Genomic DNA, 19,710 nt, shown 5'->3' on the forward strand with positions numbered 1-19,710 from the left:
ACCCACAAATATCTCCATTAGGCAATCTCATATCCATGCTAGAGTCTTATTCAAAATAGACTCTTACGCACTATGCTAGAGCCCAAGATACATAAAAGGATCTTACGCATGATAAAGTAAAATAATTAAATGCAATGACTTAAAATGACCCGCTACCGAGAGGATAGGACTAGGCTAAAAGTGCTAAGCACTTAACTATTATCTTTATCGTCCTAAGCATCCTACCAAATAATGGTTTGTCGATGGGGCAAATTCACTATCTATATGGATCTTAGTATAATGTTATTAAGCGAAAGCAGAATCAATATAACAACTCCAATAATTTATCATGACTAATCCCATAAGAGGTGGGAACATAGCCACTACAAACCATCGGTATTACAACAGAATGACATAACCCTTCAACAGAGTATCTCCACATAAGATTCTTTATTGCCACAAAAAAAAAATTACAAATAGCATAACAGACAGTACTATTATACTATACTTTTTGAACAAAATATCCTTTTTTTTTTCTCGACATCTTTACAGAAATAAAAAAATCTTTAGTATTTAAAGAGAATAGAACAAAATAAATTTTTACAAAATGGAGAGGAAAGGCATCAAGAGCGCCCCTCCCCATTTCCAATATCTAATGAACACATGGATGGAATCAAAAGATAAAGCTGCCAGAGAAAGAATTCACTCCAATCCCAAGTTAAAAGAATTCACTCCACCCCAGTTGCTTTATTATATAGTTTGCTAGTTACAGATAATGCTCTAGGAAACCGAAAATCTTGCTACATTAGTCTCTCTCTCCAATAGCTTGTTGAATATTTTAGATTTAAGTCATCGCAACAGTGAATGAAAAAGTAAAAGAACACAGCCAAGAAAAACAAGAAGTTAGCTCTGATACCAACTGTTAGCATCATAAGATGTGATAATTTATTCCCATAATCAAAGCATGTGTTCAATAAAATTGAGTGTTCATACCTCCAATAACTTGTGATGAATCTTCCATAGAGCTTTAGGGTTCCTACAAAAGAGGAAAATTTCTAGCTATAGAGAGAACTACTCTCTACCTCTCTTTGTCTGATTTTTTTGTTCTTACCCTAGGAGAGAGGAGAGGAAGAGCAAAAGACCTATATAGAACTTAATGGGCTAGTGCTATTTTTAAAGTGGGTTGAGCGTAGGAGCCTCCATATGTGTCTATTAAAATGGCTCATCCCTTTATGGGCTCAATGACTAAATGTTAATGCTAGTCCACTATTTATAAAAATACAACAAGTATTACTAATTTGGGTTGATCATAAGGTGGGTTAACACTTGAAACCGACTTACCATTCATCGAACCAATTAGGTCGCGAATGGATACTTCTCTATTTGTTTTGTTGATCAGGTGAGTAAATAATGTGTAACCCTATCGTACCCGGATTGGATTGCAACTAATAAATAACATTATTCATTTATATAATAAAAGTGTATTAAAATAATTTCTCTAATTTCTTTCTTTCTTTTTCACTTCAATAGTGGGTAGGATTCTTTTGTCCACCCAAGAGCAAATAATTAGTATGAGACACCTTTTCTTAATAGAGTAAGATTTTAAGCAAGGTCCATGTCACATTTGGATCTATAATTTAAGAAAATTAGTAAAAAATATCATTGGAACTCCATTTTCGAACAATATGAGATTTCATATACCACCTAGTCTTATCACAAATAATGCTAGATACAATCATGAGTTGTGCAAGTATCGCACACTAATTTTGAAAATAAATAGAATCTATTATTAAAAAATTAATTTTTTCATATGGATTCCATATTAACTGACTTTTTTTTGAAGGAGTTCATGGTACTTATGAACTCTATAACTAAAAAAATTATTTCTTCTCTTATCACTTATCAGTTAATATGGGATATCACATAAATACTTCACCAAATTGCCACTTCTGCCACTAAGAATACTTGTGGACTCTCTTTGCCACTTCTTAGTTTCTCTATCCCCTACTCTAAGAATTGGAAATCTCATTGAACTCAATAAATACAGCAATGTCAACATTGACCATATTAATTCTTGATGGCTCTCAACTATGAGAAAAGCTAATCCCATTGAGGATGGATCCCGATAATTTTTTTTAAATTTATTTTAGTGATTAAGTGTTTTTTAATGATGTTGTAAATTTTTTTTTTCTAAAATGTTTAAAGACATGAAAAAAATGAGTGAAAAAAAATAAAAAAAAAAATAAAAAAGACCAAATGGTCTTGTCGGTTGCCATTCAAGTGCTACACCCTCAGCACGGCTCCTCAACTATTTATCTCAATCCCTCTCACGACCAAGTATGATTCATTCAATCTTTGTACCCTAGTTTAAACCCCAATCAAAGCAGATTTGGATTTTGTTAGCTTTTGTGCTATCTCTCCAATCTAATTGGTGTTATGAGAAAATTGAGAAACTACTCAACTAGGCCAGGTTCCAACAACTCAGGTTTTCAAAGCTAGGCCTGCAAAAATGAAGAAGAAAGAAGCTGGGAGAGGGCGGCCTCAGGACCAGAGAGTCTTCGATGCCAAAGTTAGTAGAGTATTTTGGAAGTTTGTAAATAATGAGAGAGTCTAGAGAGATTTTTTGTACTTGAAAGTTGCTATTTATACTAAGAGTTTGGGGGACAGATCATGCCTTCCTCCATGGTGCCCATGTCCTTTTAATTGTTCTTTTTGTCAGAATCCTTTAAATGCAGTGTGCCTCTATGACGGTGTCATTAATGTGGCGTATTACTTGGGTAGTGGTTTCATTATTGTGGCATGGTTCCCCGATTTGCTTTACTCTGTTAGTGTCTTTGATGGTCCATCAATGTTCCCTTGTCAGAAGATCAAAGGTTCTTCATCTTTCCGGTTCTGCCATATACGAGTCCCCATGAGTGGGATGCGGTCGAATGGCGTCAGGCCTGTCTGTCCCATCGGTCATCATTATTTAGCTTTCCTTGCATGCGAGTTGCTTCGTGGGCAAGTTTGGGCCCTAGGGCCGGGTATCGGGGTGAAACCCATTACTATTGGCCACGCGCCTAGTGGGCTTATAAGTGAGGGGGAAATCCCCTTACACTAATACTATATCACTATGAGAATAACTTCTCGTAGGCTACACTGCTCTCCCCTAAAAAACAGCATCCAATGGGAATGTGACACGTAAACACTTCATTTATCAACCGTGTGGTCGCATTGCAGAGGATTGAGGATTCCATTTTCCATCTCCCTCCCTTTCTCTCACCTCTCTCTCTTAGGAACCATTGCCTCGAGCTCGAGCCCCACCCCCTCATTCCCTCTCGTTGAGCCCGAGCCCCACCCCTCCCTCCCTCCCTCTCTCTGTCCTTTTTCTCTCTAAGGAAAACCCACTCCAGAAACCCAATCCAAAACCTATTTTCGTGGGACGAGTGGATTGCTAAAGAACTGATTTTCATGAGTTGTTTATGTTTCCATGAAAATGTTTGCTCCAAGTATATTGTTCAGGCTTTGATGTAATCGTTTTCATTTGTTGAAGTCGAGTGGATGCATTGATCCTTTATTTTGCAGAAGATATGTCTTGCTGCCCCTTTCAACCATGTGTGACGGGTTGAAGGTCTGCAATGAGCTGGAGAGATCCGCGGGGCTGCAACGGGCTGAGACAGGCTACGATGTGGGTAGTGGGGACTCGAGAGTTGTTTAAGCCTCTGAAAGAAATTTTGCAATGGATTTGATTTTGCTATCTTGTAATATGGCTCATGGGATTTAGATGAAGATTGCTGACATGTCGGCGTTTGATTTGTTGTCGTTGAGGGTTTGAGAATGGCTTAACCGTCTAGAAAAGGGATTGTATCACTATATATTATAATATACTATAATATATCACTATATTATAATATATCAGTACAGTTTATAATACAATTATAATATATATTATAATATATAACAATATATTATCACTATATTATTATATACTATATTATATATATATATATATTACATAATATATCGGAAAAACTGGTAAAATCAGAAGAACTGGTTTAGGGGTGTAATCGGTATGGTATCAGTTCTTCAAATCTCGAAACTGATATATACCAATTCGGTTATAAAATATGTCCAAAACAGGACCGAACTGAACCGTTTACACCCTTACACACCACTTAGGGAAGAGTTGCAATAAATGTTGGACAACTACACCGCGAAGTAATATATCATTTGATGAATTAAAAACCTTTTAAATGTGTTCTTTGCAAATTGAAAGATTGTGATTTTTCACGAATGTCACTTCATTATCTATAAATAGGGGATCACACCCACCAATTTAATTAAACACTCCAAATTCTCTAGAATTGAGAGAAACACTTCCTCACTCATTTTTGTTATTCTTTTTTTTGAGTTTTGATTATGTTATATCTAGTTCGAGAATTTTTTGTGCGTTCACCAAAAAAGAATTAGTGGGAATCTACGTTGTTATATCTTGGAAGTATACTATTAAGAAGTCTTGTGCATGTTTTAATGTGGAGGTAACAAACTTATATCCTAAGAAAAGATTTCATCACAATGTGTCTCAACATTAGTTCTCTCTTTCTAAATTTTACTCTATGCTTTAGTTTATAAAGCATATACACATATTATTTATATTTGTATATCTTGTAACAATCAATAGGGTATAAGTTTACTTTGCTAAACTAGAGTTGTTTTGTTAGTTAATAGATTGTCACCATGACTTCTAACGTATCTATTGCACTCGAGAAATTTGGAGGAATCAATTTCAAGCATTGGCAAGAAAAGATAAAATATTTCTTATAATGCTTGACTCCTTTTTTTTTTTTTTCCTTTCTTTCCTATAAAAACAACTTCATTCACCAACAAGCTTTGCAAGAGTATAATTACATAGACATGTCAGGAATAATAGATTGTTTGACAAATTATGGAATAACAGATTGTTTAATAAAATCTTTCTTACAATGGTGATTTGAGCAACGTTTGAACCAGATGCCATGTAGCGCTCCCCCGAAGGGTTACTATCACTCGAAATTTTTTATTGGATTATAAAATCTTAAATATTCATACTAGGTTAATGGTGCAATTTGTTTTGTAAAATTAAACTCATAAGTGCCTTAATTAAAATAGAAAAGGAATTCTATCACCCTAGTGTATTGAGATCCGAATATGCTAATGGACTAAAACCTAATCGATCACTCGATTTGTGAAATCCATTCTAACTTTTACGAAGTCTCTAAGGTCTAACGAAATTCGTTTATCGAATTTCTATCGGGACGTTACACTCTTCCCTTCCTTCGGGGTAGTCCTCACTACAATGGTTTGTAAGTCACTTTCAATTACAAGGCTTTGGATAGCCATATGAAAAATAAATTGCAATCCCCTGAGAATGGCAAGAGCTTCCACTGTATCTACTGCACAAACTCCATTCACCACACTGCATACAACCAGTAAAACAAAACCACAATCATCCTTTAAAACAACACCCAATTCAGACTTATTTAAATAAAGGAAAAATGCCCCATCCACATTCAACTTAATTCTAGCAGGAGGGGGGTTTTGCCACAATAGACATCTCTCTCTAAGCAAATTAAAAGCATTCTGAAATACAACATTAGATGTAATGTGTTTGCTTTGAAAAATAGCCATATTTCTTCTAAACTAATTCTTTTGTTTTATTAGGTGCCAATCTAGTAATTTAAAAGCTTGACCCATGCATTTAAGTTATTGAGTTAGATATTCAAAAATGGGAAATGATGTTCCCACCTATAAATCCTATCGAGGATTTGTACTCTTTTTTTTTTTTTTTAGATTAAGAAAGTATTTTTTAATGAATTTTTTATTTTTTAATTTTATTTTTTAAACTGTTTAAGAGGGTTTAAAAGATGTTTGGAAAACAAAACAATTTTTTTGCACTGTTGGTATAAACTCTCGGTGGGATTTCTCGGTAGACGTAGCAGGCCGGTCTTTCAAAAATAGTATCACTACTCATTCAATGCATATATATTATTGACAATTGAGGAGGAGAAATATTTTAATCATAAAAAAATTCTATAAAAATAAGTATATAAATTAATGTGGTTTAATGTAATACTAGAGATTATAAAGTTATTTTAATTGTAAAGTAGATATAACGTATCACTTAAAATTACATCAATTTATGAATTTATTTTTATAAAATTTCTTTATAACTATAGTATTTAATTATGATCATCTAGGAAAATTGACCAATGAGTGCTGATCTAGTTGCTAATCTTTACATGGTTAGGACACGTTAATTTTGAATTTGGAATTTTGAGAAAAGTAATGGGGCGCCATTCAAAAGATGTAACACATTTTTATTGAGATTTTTCGAATTAAGTAGTAAATCTCATTAAAAAAATGTTTACGAGATTAATATTTATTTTTGGGATTTTGTGAAATGCAAGATAGATAAGAAATAATTAAGTAAACATAACGTTCCCTCCGTCATCATCAACGATGGAAACTAAAAATAATTTATCGTTCTTAAAATCGATATGCCCATTCAGTGACGCAATGAACAATAACCAATCTCGTTTTTAGATGTCTACTCCTAAATAAGTTTTCAAGATCGATTTTTTTGTATATTAACAATATAAAAGATTCACCCTAAACTCTTGTAATCGTGTCTTTATTTTATAATATGCTTGATTTAAAAATAAAAAAAAAATGAACATGATGTTCACAAACGGTACAGATAAAGTACAAACAATTGCTAAGATGATCATGATGATGCCCCCGAAGCATGAACTTACAACCGACCAAGAAAAGTACAAGGTCTTGCCGGTCGAGTGCCCGCAATACCAAGAATAATTAGCTTGCTTGAATTAACAGCTGCCATAGATGATGAGGCTACGTCTCCCTTGTTCTTACATATGATATACGTACCAACAAAGACTTCCAAGAGTAAGCAATCTATTGATTTAAGACAAACGTTTGGTTTAATTACCCGGTATTCTTATGCAAGGAAACTTACAAATTAATATAACTCAAAATTATGATTGTAAAGTTTTTAAGAACTATTACAGATATAAAAAAATTACATAAAATAAACTCATAAATTGATGTGATTTTATAAAATCTGTTAGATCTACTTTATAATAAAAGTAACCTTACGATCTAACGTACCGTATCAAGTCACATCAATTTATAAATTTATTTTTATATAATCACTTTGTAAGTAAATTATTTTCCTTTCTTTATAGACTTATCGATCACTTCTCATATATTAGTGGGTTAATTGCAAAATCAATATCTAGATTTTTCACCTTTTTGCAATTCAATGCCTCAATTTTCAATTTTTACAAAATTGATACTTGACTTTTCACATTTTTACAATTTGAAATTTACGTCAATCTCTAGTTAGAAAACTAATTACGGGCTACGCATCGGTCTCTAACCGGTTAACATGTAGCATCAATAATCATGTCAGCTAATCAAAAGTTGACACGTGACATAATGATTCCATGTAATCACCCTCCCTTTAATTTTCAAATGAGATGTTGATAGTGGCCTCGAATTACAAAAAACGTAAAAATTAGATATTAATTTTACGAAAATGGAGAACTCATGAAGTCTCGCAAATTCGCAATACAAATAAGCAAGAATCAGGTGTTGATTTTGCAATTAATCCAGCATGTCATGATCATCTTTTACTCTCATTTGATCAATGATGTGTGTGATCCTCTGGTCAGTGCACATCATTCTCAATAGTTAAGTGTTAGGCTACTGTCCAGCATTAATTGTTGGGTATGCAGTCTATCATAAATTTATTTTTTTATTTTTTTAAATTTATTTTTTATTATTTTAAAATATTTTTTAAAATATTAATATATTAAGAATTACTTTCTTACTTATTAAGTAAAATAAAATTAAAATATATGAAATATCGAGATGTTAGTATTTTCGTTCTCAATGTACTGGCTGCCAACACGCATTAATTAAGTAAAGAAAATAGGCCACTATTCTATATTACGCGTCGTTAGCAAAAGAAATCCAATATTGACTTTGGAATTCGGGTAGACTTGCAGTCCAGGCTCCAGCTAGCTGAGCTTTCGGAGCTCCTACTTTTATATATATGTATGTATATATATATTCATCAGAGCTTCATCATCAACGATCAAACACCTCCCGTTTTGTTCCTGATCTTCATGTATTTGATCAGCTTATAATTATTATAGGGCGTTGCATATAGAAGAAGCTAATAAAGAAGATATGGCTTGTCTATCTCTTCATAGAGGTGGGTCAGCTATGGTGGCTTTTGTATCCATCTTTTTGCTCTTGAATGATGGTTCTGGCGGTGGCGGCGCGGCTGCTGCTCGGCTCCGAACCACCAGTACTCTGTCGCGTAATCTTCTTGCAAATGGACTCGGGAAAACTCCTCCTATGGGGTAAGCTCCTTTGATGATCTGTCGTTCCTTTCATATATTAGTCTTAAGAAATAATAATTAAGAATCCTGCTCTTGGTCTCTGTATCTATAGACATGATAGACCTGAAAGAAATGTTCCATCCAAGATTCCCTGTTTTCTGCTAGTTTTGATCAGTTGCTCAGTGATGAAATCTTCAGATAATTGACAGTAGAGTTAATGTTCTTTCAGATGGCCAGTTTATAACTGGTTTGAATGAGATGCATGTAGTTTAAGCTTATGATGATGATGCACTGTGAATCTGGCACATCCATGATCAGTAATATGAGTTTTAGGGGTCTGAGTATAAATTCTTGATATCAAATTAGTAGCCCACAAAAACCATTATATATATATATATATATAAATGATATTTGTAGATATAGGGTCTGCACAAAGGGTATTTGTAGTCCACAAAGGGTCCCACGTATATCTTTTGAAAAAATTGGATAAAGTTAGGACCCACATAAAAAAATTATTTTTTTAATTTTTTAATTATAAACTTCATTTTTTTTCAAAATAAGTTACATATTCCAAGATCGTATCCAGTATTATTTATATATATATATATATATATATTTAATACTCATCGGTATATCCTATAAAAAAAAAAATACTGATCAGTATATTAATCCAGTTGTCAATTCTTTATTTTTCATATTTTATATGTGTCTATTGCTAAGGATAGATTATATGCATGTCCACTATATATCAGAGGACCAACCTCATATGATCTCTCTTACTCTAAACTTAAAAGCTCAGCTAGAGACTCTAAAGCATCCAGATTTCATATCAGACGTTTCATTTCAGGACAAAAAAAACTAGGTTGTTCTTGTCTTAATTCTAAAACCTAATTATCTATTGTGACAAGTTATTTTTAGTAAAAATGATTATTTCTTATCAAAATGAGTCTATTTTATCACAAATAATCGTTATTGTCGTAAATAATCTGTTACAAATACTTATTTTTCTTATAGTTAATATACATAAAACAAGACCCATGATACTTAATTATGGTTGTCTAAATGAATTTCTCAAATAACATTAAATAATCAATAAATATTATATGACTATTTTATATAGAGTAATTTTACATACAGCCGTGAAGTACGTGTAAATACATCATAATTATTTTAAAGAATAGTAGAGTCTGCTATTAAAAAAATAATTTTTTTCTTCATGTGAATTTTATATTTTATTCATTTTTTTCAAAACGATTACGTGATGATGATACAATTCACAATTATAAATATATTTTCTCTCCTCGATATATATCGATCTTTCTCTTTCTTTAGTACCGTGTCGTGTCTACCACATCATTTGTTTCTAGAAGAAAATAATAATAACCATTTTGTTTTAATGCCGACATAATATCACGCGCATGCATTTAACGAGTGCTTACATGATTCCACCAACAACTACCAAGTGGTTAGGATAAACCCCAGCCGACAAGGTTCCCAACACCAACCCTTCCCCCGCAATAAAGAAATGCATGCAAAGATACCTTTAAATATTCCCTCATAAAATAATGTACTGTCTTTTGGTTCAAAGTCATATATAAAGACTGATCATGACCAAATAGATTAGGTTACACTAATCCTCATGATTTATTTTTCCTTAATTTAATTATTGAAGTTGATTTTATGCTTGGCAGTTGGCAAAATGGCCAATTAAGTGAAACAAGCTAAGACACTATAATATTAATAGAGTAAGATCAATTAGGTCATGATCAATAAAAAAACCACTAAATTAAAGAAGTTGATTTATTAAATGTACGTACGATCGAATAACAGCTAGCGAGCCACCATGTTCTTAACGTACTAGTTGGCAAGATATTCTTAAATTTTTATCCTAACTTGAGGGCTTAGGTGAGAGAGATCGACCATGAATTGGGTCTTACAATATTTATTAAATGAGTCGGACTACTCTGCCGTCCAGAGTAGCCCGCTCAAATGTACCGTATTTTAATTTTTAGTTTCTATTTTTATCTTCATTTTTCTTTTCACATTTTTTCATATATTTAAATATTTTAAATAAAAAAAAATTCTAATACACTTAAAATCACTTTCTTAATTACTAAGTAAAAAAAATAAAAAAATTTTGGCAAACGGTCAAACTGAGCGGTATAATTGGGGCAACATGCTAGCTTTATTCTTATTAAATATTTAGGGCTGGTTTGGATTCAGAAACTATCTCATCTTATCTCATCATTCTAACTTTTTCAAATTTTCATATAAAATATAATATTCTAATAATAGTTTATTCAACTCATCTAAAATCATCTCATCTAATCTCACTATTCAAACGAGACCTTATGTTGTTCGAGAAAATTTGCATAAACAACATTAACCCGCGTATACACTGTAGGGCTCGTTTCATTTGTCTATCTTCCTCTTACTCGAATTTGAAATTCTCATAAATTCTGAACAAAAACTTGAAAGTATGATTTGATCCTAACTTGTAAGCTACTAAATTAGCATTCCTTGGTACACAACCTATAATTTCATTACCATCAAAGTTGAAACACTTGATTAATGACACTTTAGTTTTTCTTTGTCAATTGTCATCAACTTGATCATATTTACAAGTAAATTAGCCGATTCATTATGAAGTTTATATGTTGATCAGATGGAATAGTTGGAACCACTTTCACTGTCAAATTGAGGAGAAATTGATTAGAGAAACAGGTAATTTAGTACTCATAATGACCTACATCAATATATATTTGTTTGGGAAAACTAGACTTTGAAGTTCCTCACATAGCTAGCTTTGTGCTGCAAACTCTCTGGCTACAGCGGATGCAATGGTGTCGTCGGGACTCGCCGCAATAGGATACGAGTACATAAATCTAGGTAAGGCGTCGACGAATTTCTGTATTTTTAGCAACTCGATCTGTAGTACAAATTACGATTAAGCTAACCCTCTACCATTTTCAATATCTTTTAGATGATTGCTGGGCTGAACTTAATAGAGACTCTCAGGTATATATATCTCTTCTATATATACATGAGAATTAATTACTCGATCGTACGTTCTATATATAAATGAATCTTGTAAAAGTGATTTTACCAACTGATGCGCGCATCATTCAGGTCCCGTTTGGATTCAAAAACTGTTTCATCTTATCTCATCATTATAACTTTCCCATATTCTCACATAAAATATAATAAATAATTCAATTTTTTCAAATTTCAAAACAATAATAATAATTAAAATATAATATTCTAACAATATTTTTTTCAACTTTCATCTTTCATCTAAAACTATCTCATTTCATCTCTGAATCTAAACCAGCCCTCAGTTTTATTCTGAATTGAATTTTGAATTTACGTTTAGCTAAGACAAAACTCATTCTCATGAACATGTGTAAACATAGCAAACAGTTCCCTCTATGCATATGCTATATAGTCAAGAATTTTTACTACAAGAAAAACAGATTTTTGTGGCTATTTGTTTGTGGCGAAAAGACTATTTGTGACTAAAATAGACTTATTTTAGCTGTAAATAGTCATTTCGCTGGAATTAACTGGTCACAAATAAACAATTATCTTGTAGTGAAATTATTTTCTACATACGATCTTAAGTAGAGTCCTCTCCTCAATAAGTGGATGCATTTGTGAACAAATAAATAAAAATTAATTATAATGTGTATATATTTTGCATTTATTTTTCAATAATTTGTTTATAGATTACATGACCTAAGTACTGGAAATATATATATATATATATATATATAATCATAAAATTGAATTATGGCAGGGAAATTTGGTGCCAAAAGCTTCAACATTTCCATCTGGAATCAAGGCATTAGCAGATTATGTCCATAGCAAAGGGTTGAAGCTTGGGATTTACTCTGATGCTGGGTATCAAATTAATGTTTGCTCATTTGCATGCCAGAATGATCTTAATTAATTCTAGTCTATACCAGCTTTATCAGTACTCAATTTATTTCTTGATATTCTTTGTAGAACTCAAACTTGTAGTAAGACTATGCCTGGATCCCTAGGCCATGAGGAACAAGATGCAAAAACTTTTGCTTCTTGGGTAACATTTATTTATTTTTATTTTATTTTATTTTGTTTTTGAGGGTTTATTAGCTATAAAAAATATTAACTTGTGCCATTTTGAGATACTAATAACTGGAAATTTATCTTACACATGATAGGGTATTGACTACTTGAAGTATGATAATTGCAACAATGATGGCACAAGTCCAAAGGAAAGGTACCATTAGCTAGCAATTGTCATTCTATATAATGTACACATGATTTTAGTTAGTTTATAAATTATATTAAGGCATTCTCAACCGATGTTGCAACAGGTACCCAAAAATGAGCCAAGCTTTATTGAATTCTGGGAGATCCATCTTCTTTTCTCTTTGTGAATGGTGAGTAGATAATTTAGAGTTTTTTTGTTTGTATCAAGCTCTATGTTTTTGGGAAGCAACTGGTACCAGAGATAACGGTAGTACAAAAATTCAGGATCATTGATTTTAGAGTAATGATTTGTATAAGTCACGTGCAGTCTCTTTGTAGAACAATAGATCCCACTATAAAAAAAATGTAAAAAAAATATATTTTTTTAAAGTGGGATCTACTATTTTTACGAAGGGTCTGCGCAAGACTTGAACATTTTAGACTTATACCTAACATTGCTCTTGATTTGAAATGCCTAACAAGCAACAATTGCCATTTAGAAAAATAGTATTGCAAGAGAAGCTAAGACCTAGCCAATTAGGTATTGTTCTGCAAAACACCCACATACCAATAATGGCAAACAAATAAAAGCAAGCACGATCAAGCACACTCACGACACAAAATTTACGTGGTTCGACAATTTGCCTTCGTCTACAGAACTGCAGAAATCTTATTAACCAGAAGAGATTACAATCACTTAATCACAACTCTCTCTCTAGGACTTTTGCTCTCTCACACAATATGCACTCACTTGACTATTGTTCACTCTGAAAATATGTTGAAAATCATACAAAATAAAGTCAAAATATGACATATAAATAGAAACGACGCTCGAAACCCTAATTTGGCAAAAACTGGGTCCTTTGCTTGAGCGGCGTGCTGAGCGCGCCTCAAGCGAATAACCAATCAACATTGGCTCAAGCGGTGTGTCAAGCGCAACTCGAGTGAACACTAGGATTTATATCTCGCTCGAGCACGATGTCGCGCGAAACTCGAGTGAACTCATTGGTTGAGTTTCACTCGAGTGCTAGGTCGAGCTACAGTCGAGTGAACTCTTTGTTTATTGAATTTCTGCTCGCTAACCAGTCTCCACATGTAACCCAACAATCTCACACTTGGAGACTAGTTCTTCACATGCAGCTATTGTTCCTAGCCAAGCCCTTTCACCTCTGCAATTCACAGTTCCTTTGAGCTCGACTTTAATCTTCCACGTACATTGCCCTTAGTCAGCACATTCATTGGGCAACTCACAACTCCCACTGCATTAGGAGTATCCGGTCTCTAACCGATCTTGACACCCTTTGCCAACTTCCCCAAGCTTAGATGAGGAACGAAAAAGCTAACTCCTTTTGGCTTCCTCATATGTTTCGCTCGATCAAGCCTGCCCTTTTGCACTCTTATATTTCCTTGCATATCACTAAACCCTGATATTAAATATAAAGAGTTAGATTTCTTACTATGCGCTAAAACCAACGCAATTTTAGTGATCTTCCAAGCTCATCAGAGAATGGTACTGAATAACCACTGTCATCAAGCTGTCCCATAGAGATCAGGTTTTTCTTCAGATTTGGAATGTGTCTAACTTGTTGTAAAGTCAACACGATCCTGTTTGGAAGTGTGATATGTACATCACCCACTCCCACTACATCCAGTGATTCACCATCAGCTACATACATCTTTCCAAAATTACCAGTAACATAATTCTACATGATCTCTCGATGTGAGGTGCTATAGAATGAAACCCCTGAATCCAACACCTAATCATCAATCGGACTGTGCATTGCAAGAGTTAGGGCATCATGTATTTCTTCAACCACTATATTCACCACATCATCCTTAGCACTTTCTTGATTCCTGCAGTTTCTCTTGATGTTGCCAGGCTTGCCACAACTCTAGCACATAATCTGCTGCCCAGATCTCATCTTGCTCTTCCCCTTGTTCTTGAAGGTTGACCTGTCATGTCCTCTGCCCCAATTGTCAACAATTAGGGCAAATTCCAAACCCGAGAAGTGAGTTCTCTTCTACGTATCTCTTCAACAAGGATCATGTCACATACGTCTCGTAGTTTAGTTTCATCTTGCTGGCTAAACTATTCACAACCATCTTCATGGCCTCCCAACTATTTGGCAGTGATGCCAACAGATCAATGCTCTGATCTCATCACCAAACTCAATGTCTACATAAGACAATTGATTTGTGATCGTATTGAATTCATTCAAGTGTTGGGCCACAGACATACCTTCAGACATCCTTAGATTGAACAACTTCTTCATCAGGTGCACTTAGTTATTTGCCGATAGATTTTCATACACACCTGACAAAGCTACCATGGGATCCGTCATGGTTCTCTCTTTACTGACATTGTGTGCCACTGTTTTTGACAAGGTCAGATGAGCAATGCCTAGAACCTGTCGATCTAACAGGGTCCACTCAGCATCATTCATGCTCTTCTTTCCCAACAGTGAAAGAAGGAGCCTCTTCCCATAGAGATAGTCTTCGATCTTTATTTTCCAGTAACCAAAATCAGTTTTGTCAAACTTCTCCATCCCGAGTGCTTTCACTTTGTCTCCAACCATCATTTTCCTTCAGATCCAACCTTGGCTCTTGATACGAGTTGTTGTGCAAAACACACACACACCAACAATGGCAAACAAATAAAAGTAAGCATGATCAAGTACACTCATGACACACAATTTACATGATTTGACAATTTGCCTACGTCCACATTGTTGTAGAAATCCTATTAACCAGAGGAGATTACAATCACTTAATCACAACTCACTCTCTCTAGGGTTTTGCTCTCTCACACAATATTCACTCACTTGACTATTGTTTAATAAGAAAATATGCTAAAAATTGTATACAATAAAGTCAAAATATGACATATAAATAAAAACGGTGCTGGAAACCCTAATCTGACAAAAATTGGATTATTCGCTAGAGCGGCATGTCAAGCGTGCCTCAAACGAACAACCAATCAACATTGGCCCAAGCGGTGTGTCGAGTGTAGCTCGAGTGAACACTAGGGTTTAAATCTCGCTTGAGCTCGATGTCGCGCGAGACTCGAGCAAACTCAGGGGTTGAGCATTGCTCGAGCCCACTGTCAAGCACACTTCTAGCGAACTCATGGGTTGAGCTTCGCTCGAGATCTAGGTTGAGCTACAGTCGAGCAAACTCTCTGTTTCTCGATTTCCTACTCTATGACCAGTTTCCACATGCAACCGAACAATTATGAGTAATGCTATATGCAATCGTAAAGTGCATCAGTGCCACAAAATCGTTTTGCAAAAGAATGAAATTCACTATTAAAAAATTAATTTTATCAAAGAAATTGCACAGTGCTTGTGCATTCAACGACTACAAATATAATTTCTTATTAGTTATTGTTCCCCTGCTTAACATTGAAGTGAATATATGGAAGTAAATGGCTGGTTTCAATATTTTAGGGGAGAAGAAGACCCAGCCACTTGGGCTGCAGAAATAGGAAATAGCTGGAGAACAACAGGTGACATCGAAGATAAGTGGGAAAGGTAAGATGCTGATTATAATGTTCTTTTTCTCACCATTTTTGCCAAACACAACCTTCTAGTCTTGGTATTTTTTTTCTTTTTTTAGTTTCAATTAGAGGTTTTGTAAAGTGTAAATTTCTCCTTACTAATTATTTTGTCAGCATTGGTATTAACAACGTGGCTTGAAATAGATAATGCATTAATCATTTCAAAAGTTCTTTCATTGTTAAGTTGTTCTATATATGCAGGCTCTTTAAAAAAAGTTCTATTAAACATCTTAAAATTAATAATTTGTATAAAACACCTGGTTAATAAATCTCATCATCATCATCATCACATCATTATTTAATAATCAAAAATTCTATATGAAAATCTAAGCTCATGATTCGACTTTGATCGTTATGGACTGGCACCTAGATCGAGTCCTAGATAGACAAACCTATATTGAACCAGATACCTACCACAGGCCTAGCCGCGGGAAAGAAATGTAAAGAATAAGAATTATTGAAATTAGATCAATTGGCCAAAATATAATGTAATTAATTGCAACTTATTGCAAAACGGGTAATAATTCTTAGTATTAGTTATAATTGTCATAAATGATAGATTGATTCATAGGCAATTTTCATATTTGTGTAGAATGCCTTAAGCAATGGAATGAGTCTATGCTGTTTGTTCTTATATATTTCAATGACTCTTTAAGGAAAATTAATATGATTTTTACTTATTTCTAATTATTAGCATGACATCACGTGCCGATCAAAATGACAAATGGGCATCTTATGCTGGACCTGGAGGGTGGAATGGTAATTAACAAACCCTATTTTCATCTTCTTTATTATATGTGTGAATTAAAATAGATTAATTGCTAATCTTCCTGATCTAATTAATTGGTGTCAGATCCGGACATGCTTGAAGTTGGAAATGGAGGCATGACAACAGAGGAGTATCGTGCTCATTTTAGCATTTGGGCAATAGCCAAGGTAAATGACATGATATCATGAATTATTAAAACAGACTTATTACATTTTTCAACTTTCACAAGTTCATAAATGGCATCATTGTCAAAATTAAATTCGTAACGTGACACAATCTTGACGGTCAGATGTTGATAGAAAAGTACACATTGTAATTTTTTTGCTAGTTTGAGAGTAAAGGTTCTGGAATTTCGATTCCATAGAGTTCTTGTTCGAACTCCAGGCCCTAGAGGATGAGAGATGTAGGAGCATGAGAGACGTAGATATATAAAGTACTAGACCTCTCAGTATTTTAGTTGTTCGAATGATTTGCTCGGACAACATTAAATACATAATAAATATTGTGAGATTCACTTTATGTAACTATTTTTCTCGAGCTTTTAGCTAATACTATTTATTAATTAGTATTTTGATGGTGTAAATTAAACTTATGACTTTGAAAAATACTATTTATTAATTAGTATTTTCATGTGCATAGGCTCCTTTGTTGATTGGGTGCGACATTCGAGCAATGGACAATGTGACATTAGAATTACTCAGCAATGAAGAAGTTATTGCAGTCAGTCAAGGTAATTAATATTGATATAATGCATGCCATTAGAAATTAGGAAAATTTCAAATTGCTTATCATTAGTACTACTTTTGGACAGACAAATTGGGAGTTCAAGGGAAAAAAGTCAAGAAGGATGGGGATCTGGAGGTAAATGTTTTTAATCTTCTTTTCTCTTTTTATCTCATAAAAAGTCCATGTTTTCCCATCAATTCCAAAATTACTTAAGAATAATATTATTAAAAACCCAATTAATTAGTGAATATATATGTTTTGAATGTTAGATTTGATCAATCAATACTCTATCCATATAGTTGAAGTTCCAAATTAAAACAAGCATTAAACATAGAGAAATATTAAGTCTACACACAAATTTTATATACGGAATTAGTTTATTAGCTGACGGGTCTTAATGTAATACGTCAAAATTTGTCTTATAATAACAAGAGTTTTATAATATGATGGATTACACTAAACCACGTTAGCGTGCAAACTTTATTGTATAAAATTTGTGTGTAGACCAAATATTTTTCTTAAAAATTACTTTTACATATTTATTTCTAAATAAAAAATGTAGGTTTGGGCTGGTCCTCTCAGTGATGGCAAGGTAGCTGTAGTTCTGTGGAATAGAGGGCCATCAAATGCTAAGGTTTCTGCTAATTGGTCTAACATTGGCCTTAAATCAACAACAGTGGTTAGTGCATGTGATTTATGGGAGGTAAGATACATATAATTCACTCACATATTGTAACATATGACGTATAAAAAAAGATTGTATTCTTGAATAGTGTTATCAATAGGTTGTTTGATGAATTGTGCAGCAATCAACAGAGTCATTAGTGGACGGACAACTCTTTGCCGATCTTGAGTCTCATGCTTGTCGAATGTACGTTTTAAATCCACAATAAAGCTATGATTGCCCAAGAGAACTGAAGGCTTCACATTCAATAATATTTGAACAAGATTTGTAATTTCTATTTTTGTATTATTATTTCATGGCTCAACAAATTCAATTACACGTAGTGGAGCTTTCCATTTCGGAGCACCTATAAAACTTAGTTTTACCCCCTCCAACCACTTATTAACATCTAATGATTCTTCAATTTAAAATGCAATGGTAGTCTTCTTTCTAGTACTTTTTAGAAAGCGGCAGAGGAGAAGTTAGTTAGCCTATCGCTCACTATGGTGGCCGGAGAAAGGGAGAATGGAGGATTTAGAAGAGATCTGGGATAGATTGAAGCTGAGTGAAGAAGAAATTAAGCCGATAGAGATACATTCAAGTGAACAGGAAGTCTGGAAGGAAAAGGGGGAGAGAAGCTTGGTGGAGAAAATCTGCTCAGAGAGATCAGTAGGAAAGGAAGTTATAAGATCGATGATAGAGAAAATTTGGAGGGTAAGTAAACCGTTGGTTTTTCATGAGATGGGAGCTAATTGTTTCATGGTTACTTTTGTGAATCAGGAAGATAAGAATAGGGTGCTCAATGGGTGCCCTTGGTTATTTGATAACTACCTATTTGTTCTAAAATCTTTGATGGATCAACTCAGATTTACTGAATGGATTTCATTCAAGAGAAATTTTGGATCCAGATGCATAATCTCCCACTGGGTGCTATGAACAGATAGTTGGGTGGGCAGACTGGTGGCTCGATTGGGAAGGTATTTGAAGTGGATGTTTAGGATGATAATGTGGCATGGGGTCTATGTTTAAGGGTCAAAGTGGAGTGTGCGTTGATGAAGGCCTAGAGGAAGAACCATGACATTCAATGGAATGGGGATGTGGATTCCATTCAAATATGAGAAGTTACCTAAACTCTGCTTTCAGTGTGGATGTATATTGCATGATAAGCATGGTTGTTTGGGAGGAGATCTTGGAAATGAAACTACTACACAATTTGGAACATGGCTCAAAGCTCCTCCAATGAATAGAAGAAAAATAGATAGGTGAGAGAAACAAAGTAAATAGTAGAAAGAATGATGGGAAGACAGGTGAGGAAGGGAAGGTAAAAGAGAGCGGGAGGGAGGTGATAGGAGAAGGGATGAAGGGGGAGGTTTTGGTTAGAAGACAAGATCCCATT

General features: G+C 33.9%; 1 protein-coding gene across 1 annotated transcript; it reads left to right on the forward strand.

The window, feature by feature from the left end:
* Positions 1–7,989: 7,989 nt before the first annotated feature.
* On the forward strand, positions 7,990–18,718 carry LOC109012203 (alpha-galactosidase-like). Its single transcript, XM_018993729.2, has 16 exons — positions 7,990–8,076; positions 8,178–8,387; positions 11,032–11,090; positions 11,199–11,255; positions 11,350–11,384; positions 12,163–12,266; positions 12,372–12,447; positions 12,569–12,627; positions 12,725–12,790; positions 16,046–16,129; positions 16,850–16,914; positions 17,009–17,091; positions 17,564–17,654; positions 17,736–17,785; positions 18,213–18,353; positions 18,457–18,718. Coding segments are annotated over exons 1-16 (1,269 nt in total). The 5' UTR covers positions 7,990–8,074; the 3' UTR covers positions 18,544–18,718.
* The last annotated feature ends 992 nt before the right edge of the window (positions 18,719–19,710 follow it).

Source organism: Juglans regia, chromosome 15 (assembly GCF_001411555.2).
Source record: "Juglans regia cultivar Chandler chromosome 15, Walnut 2.0, whole genome shotgun sequence".
Taxonomy (NCBI): domain Eukaryota; kingdom Viridiplantae; phylum Streptophyta; class Magnoliopsida; order Fagales; family Juglandaceae; genus Juglans; species Juglans regia.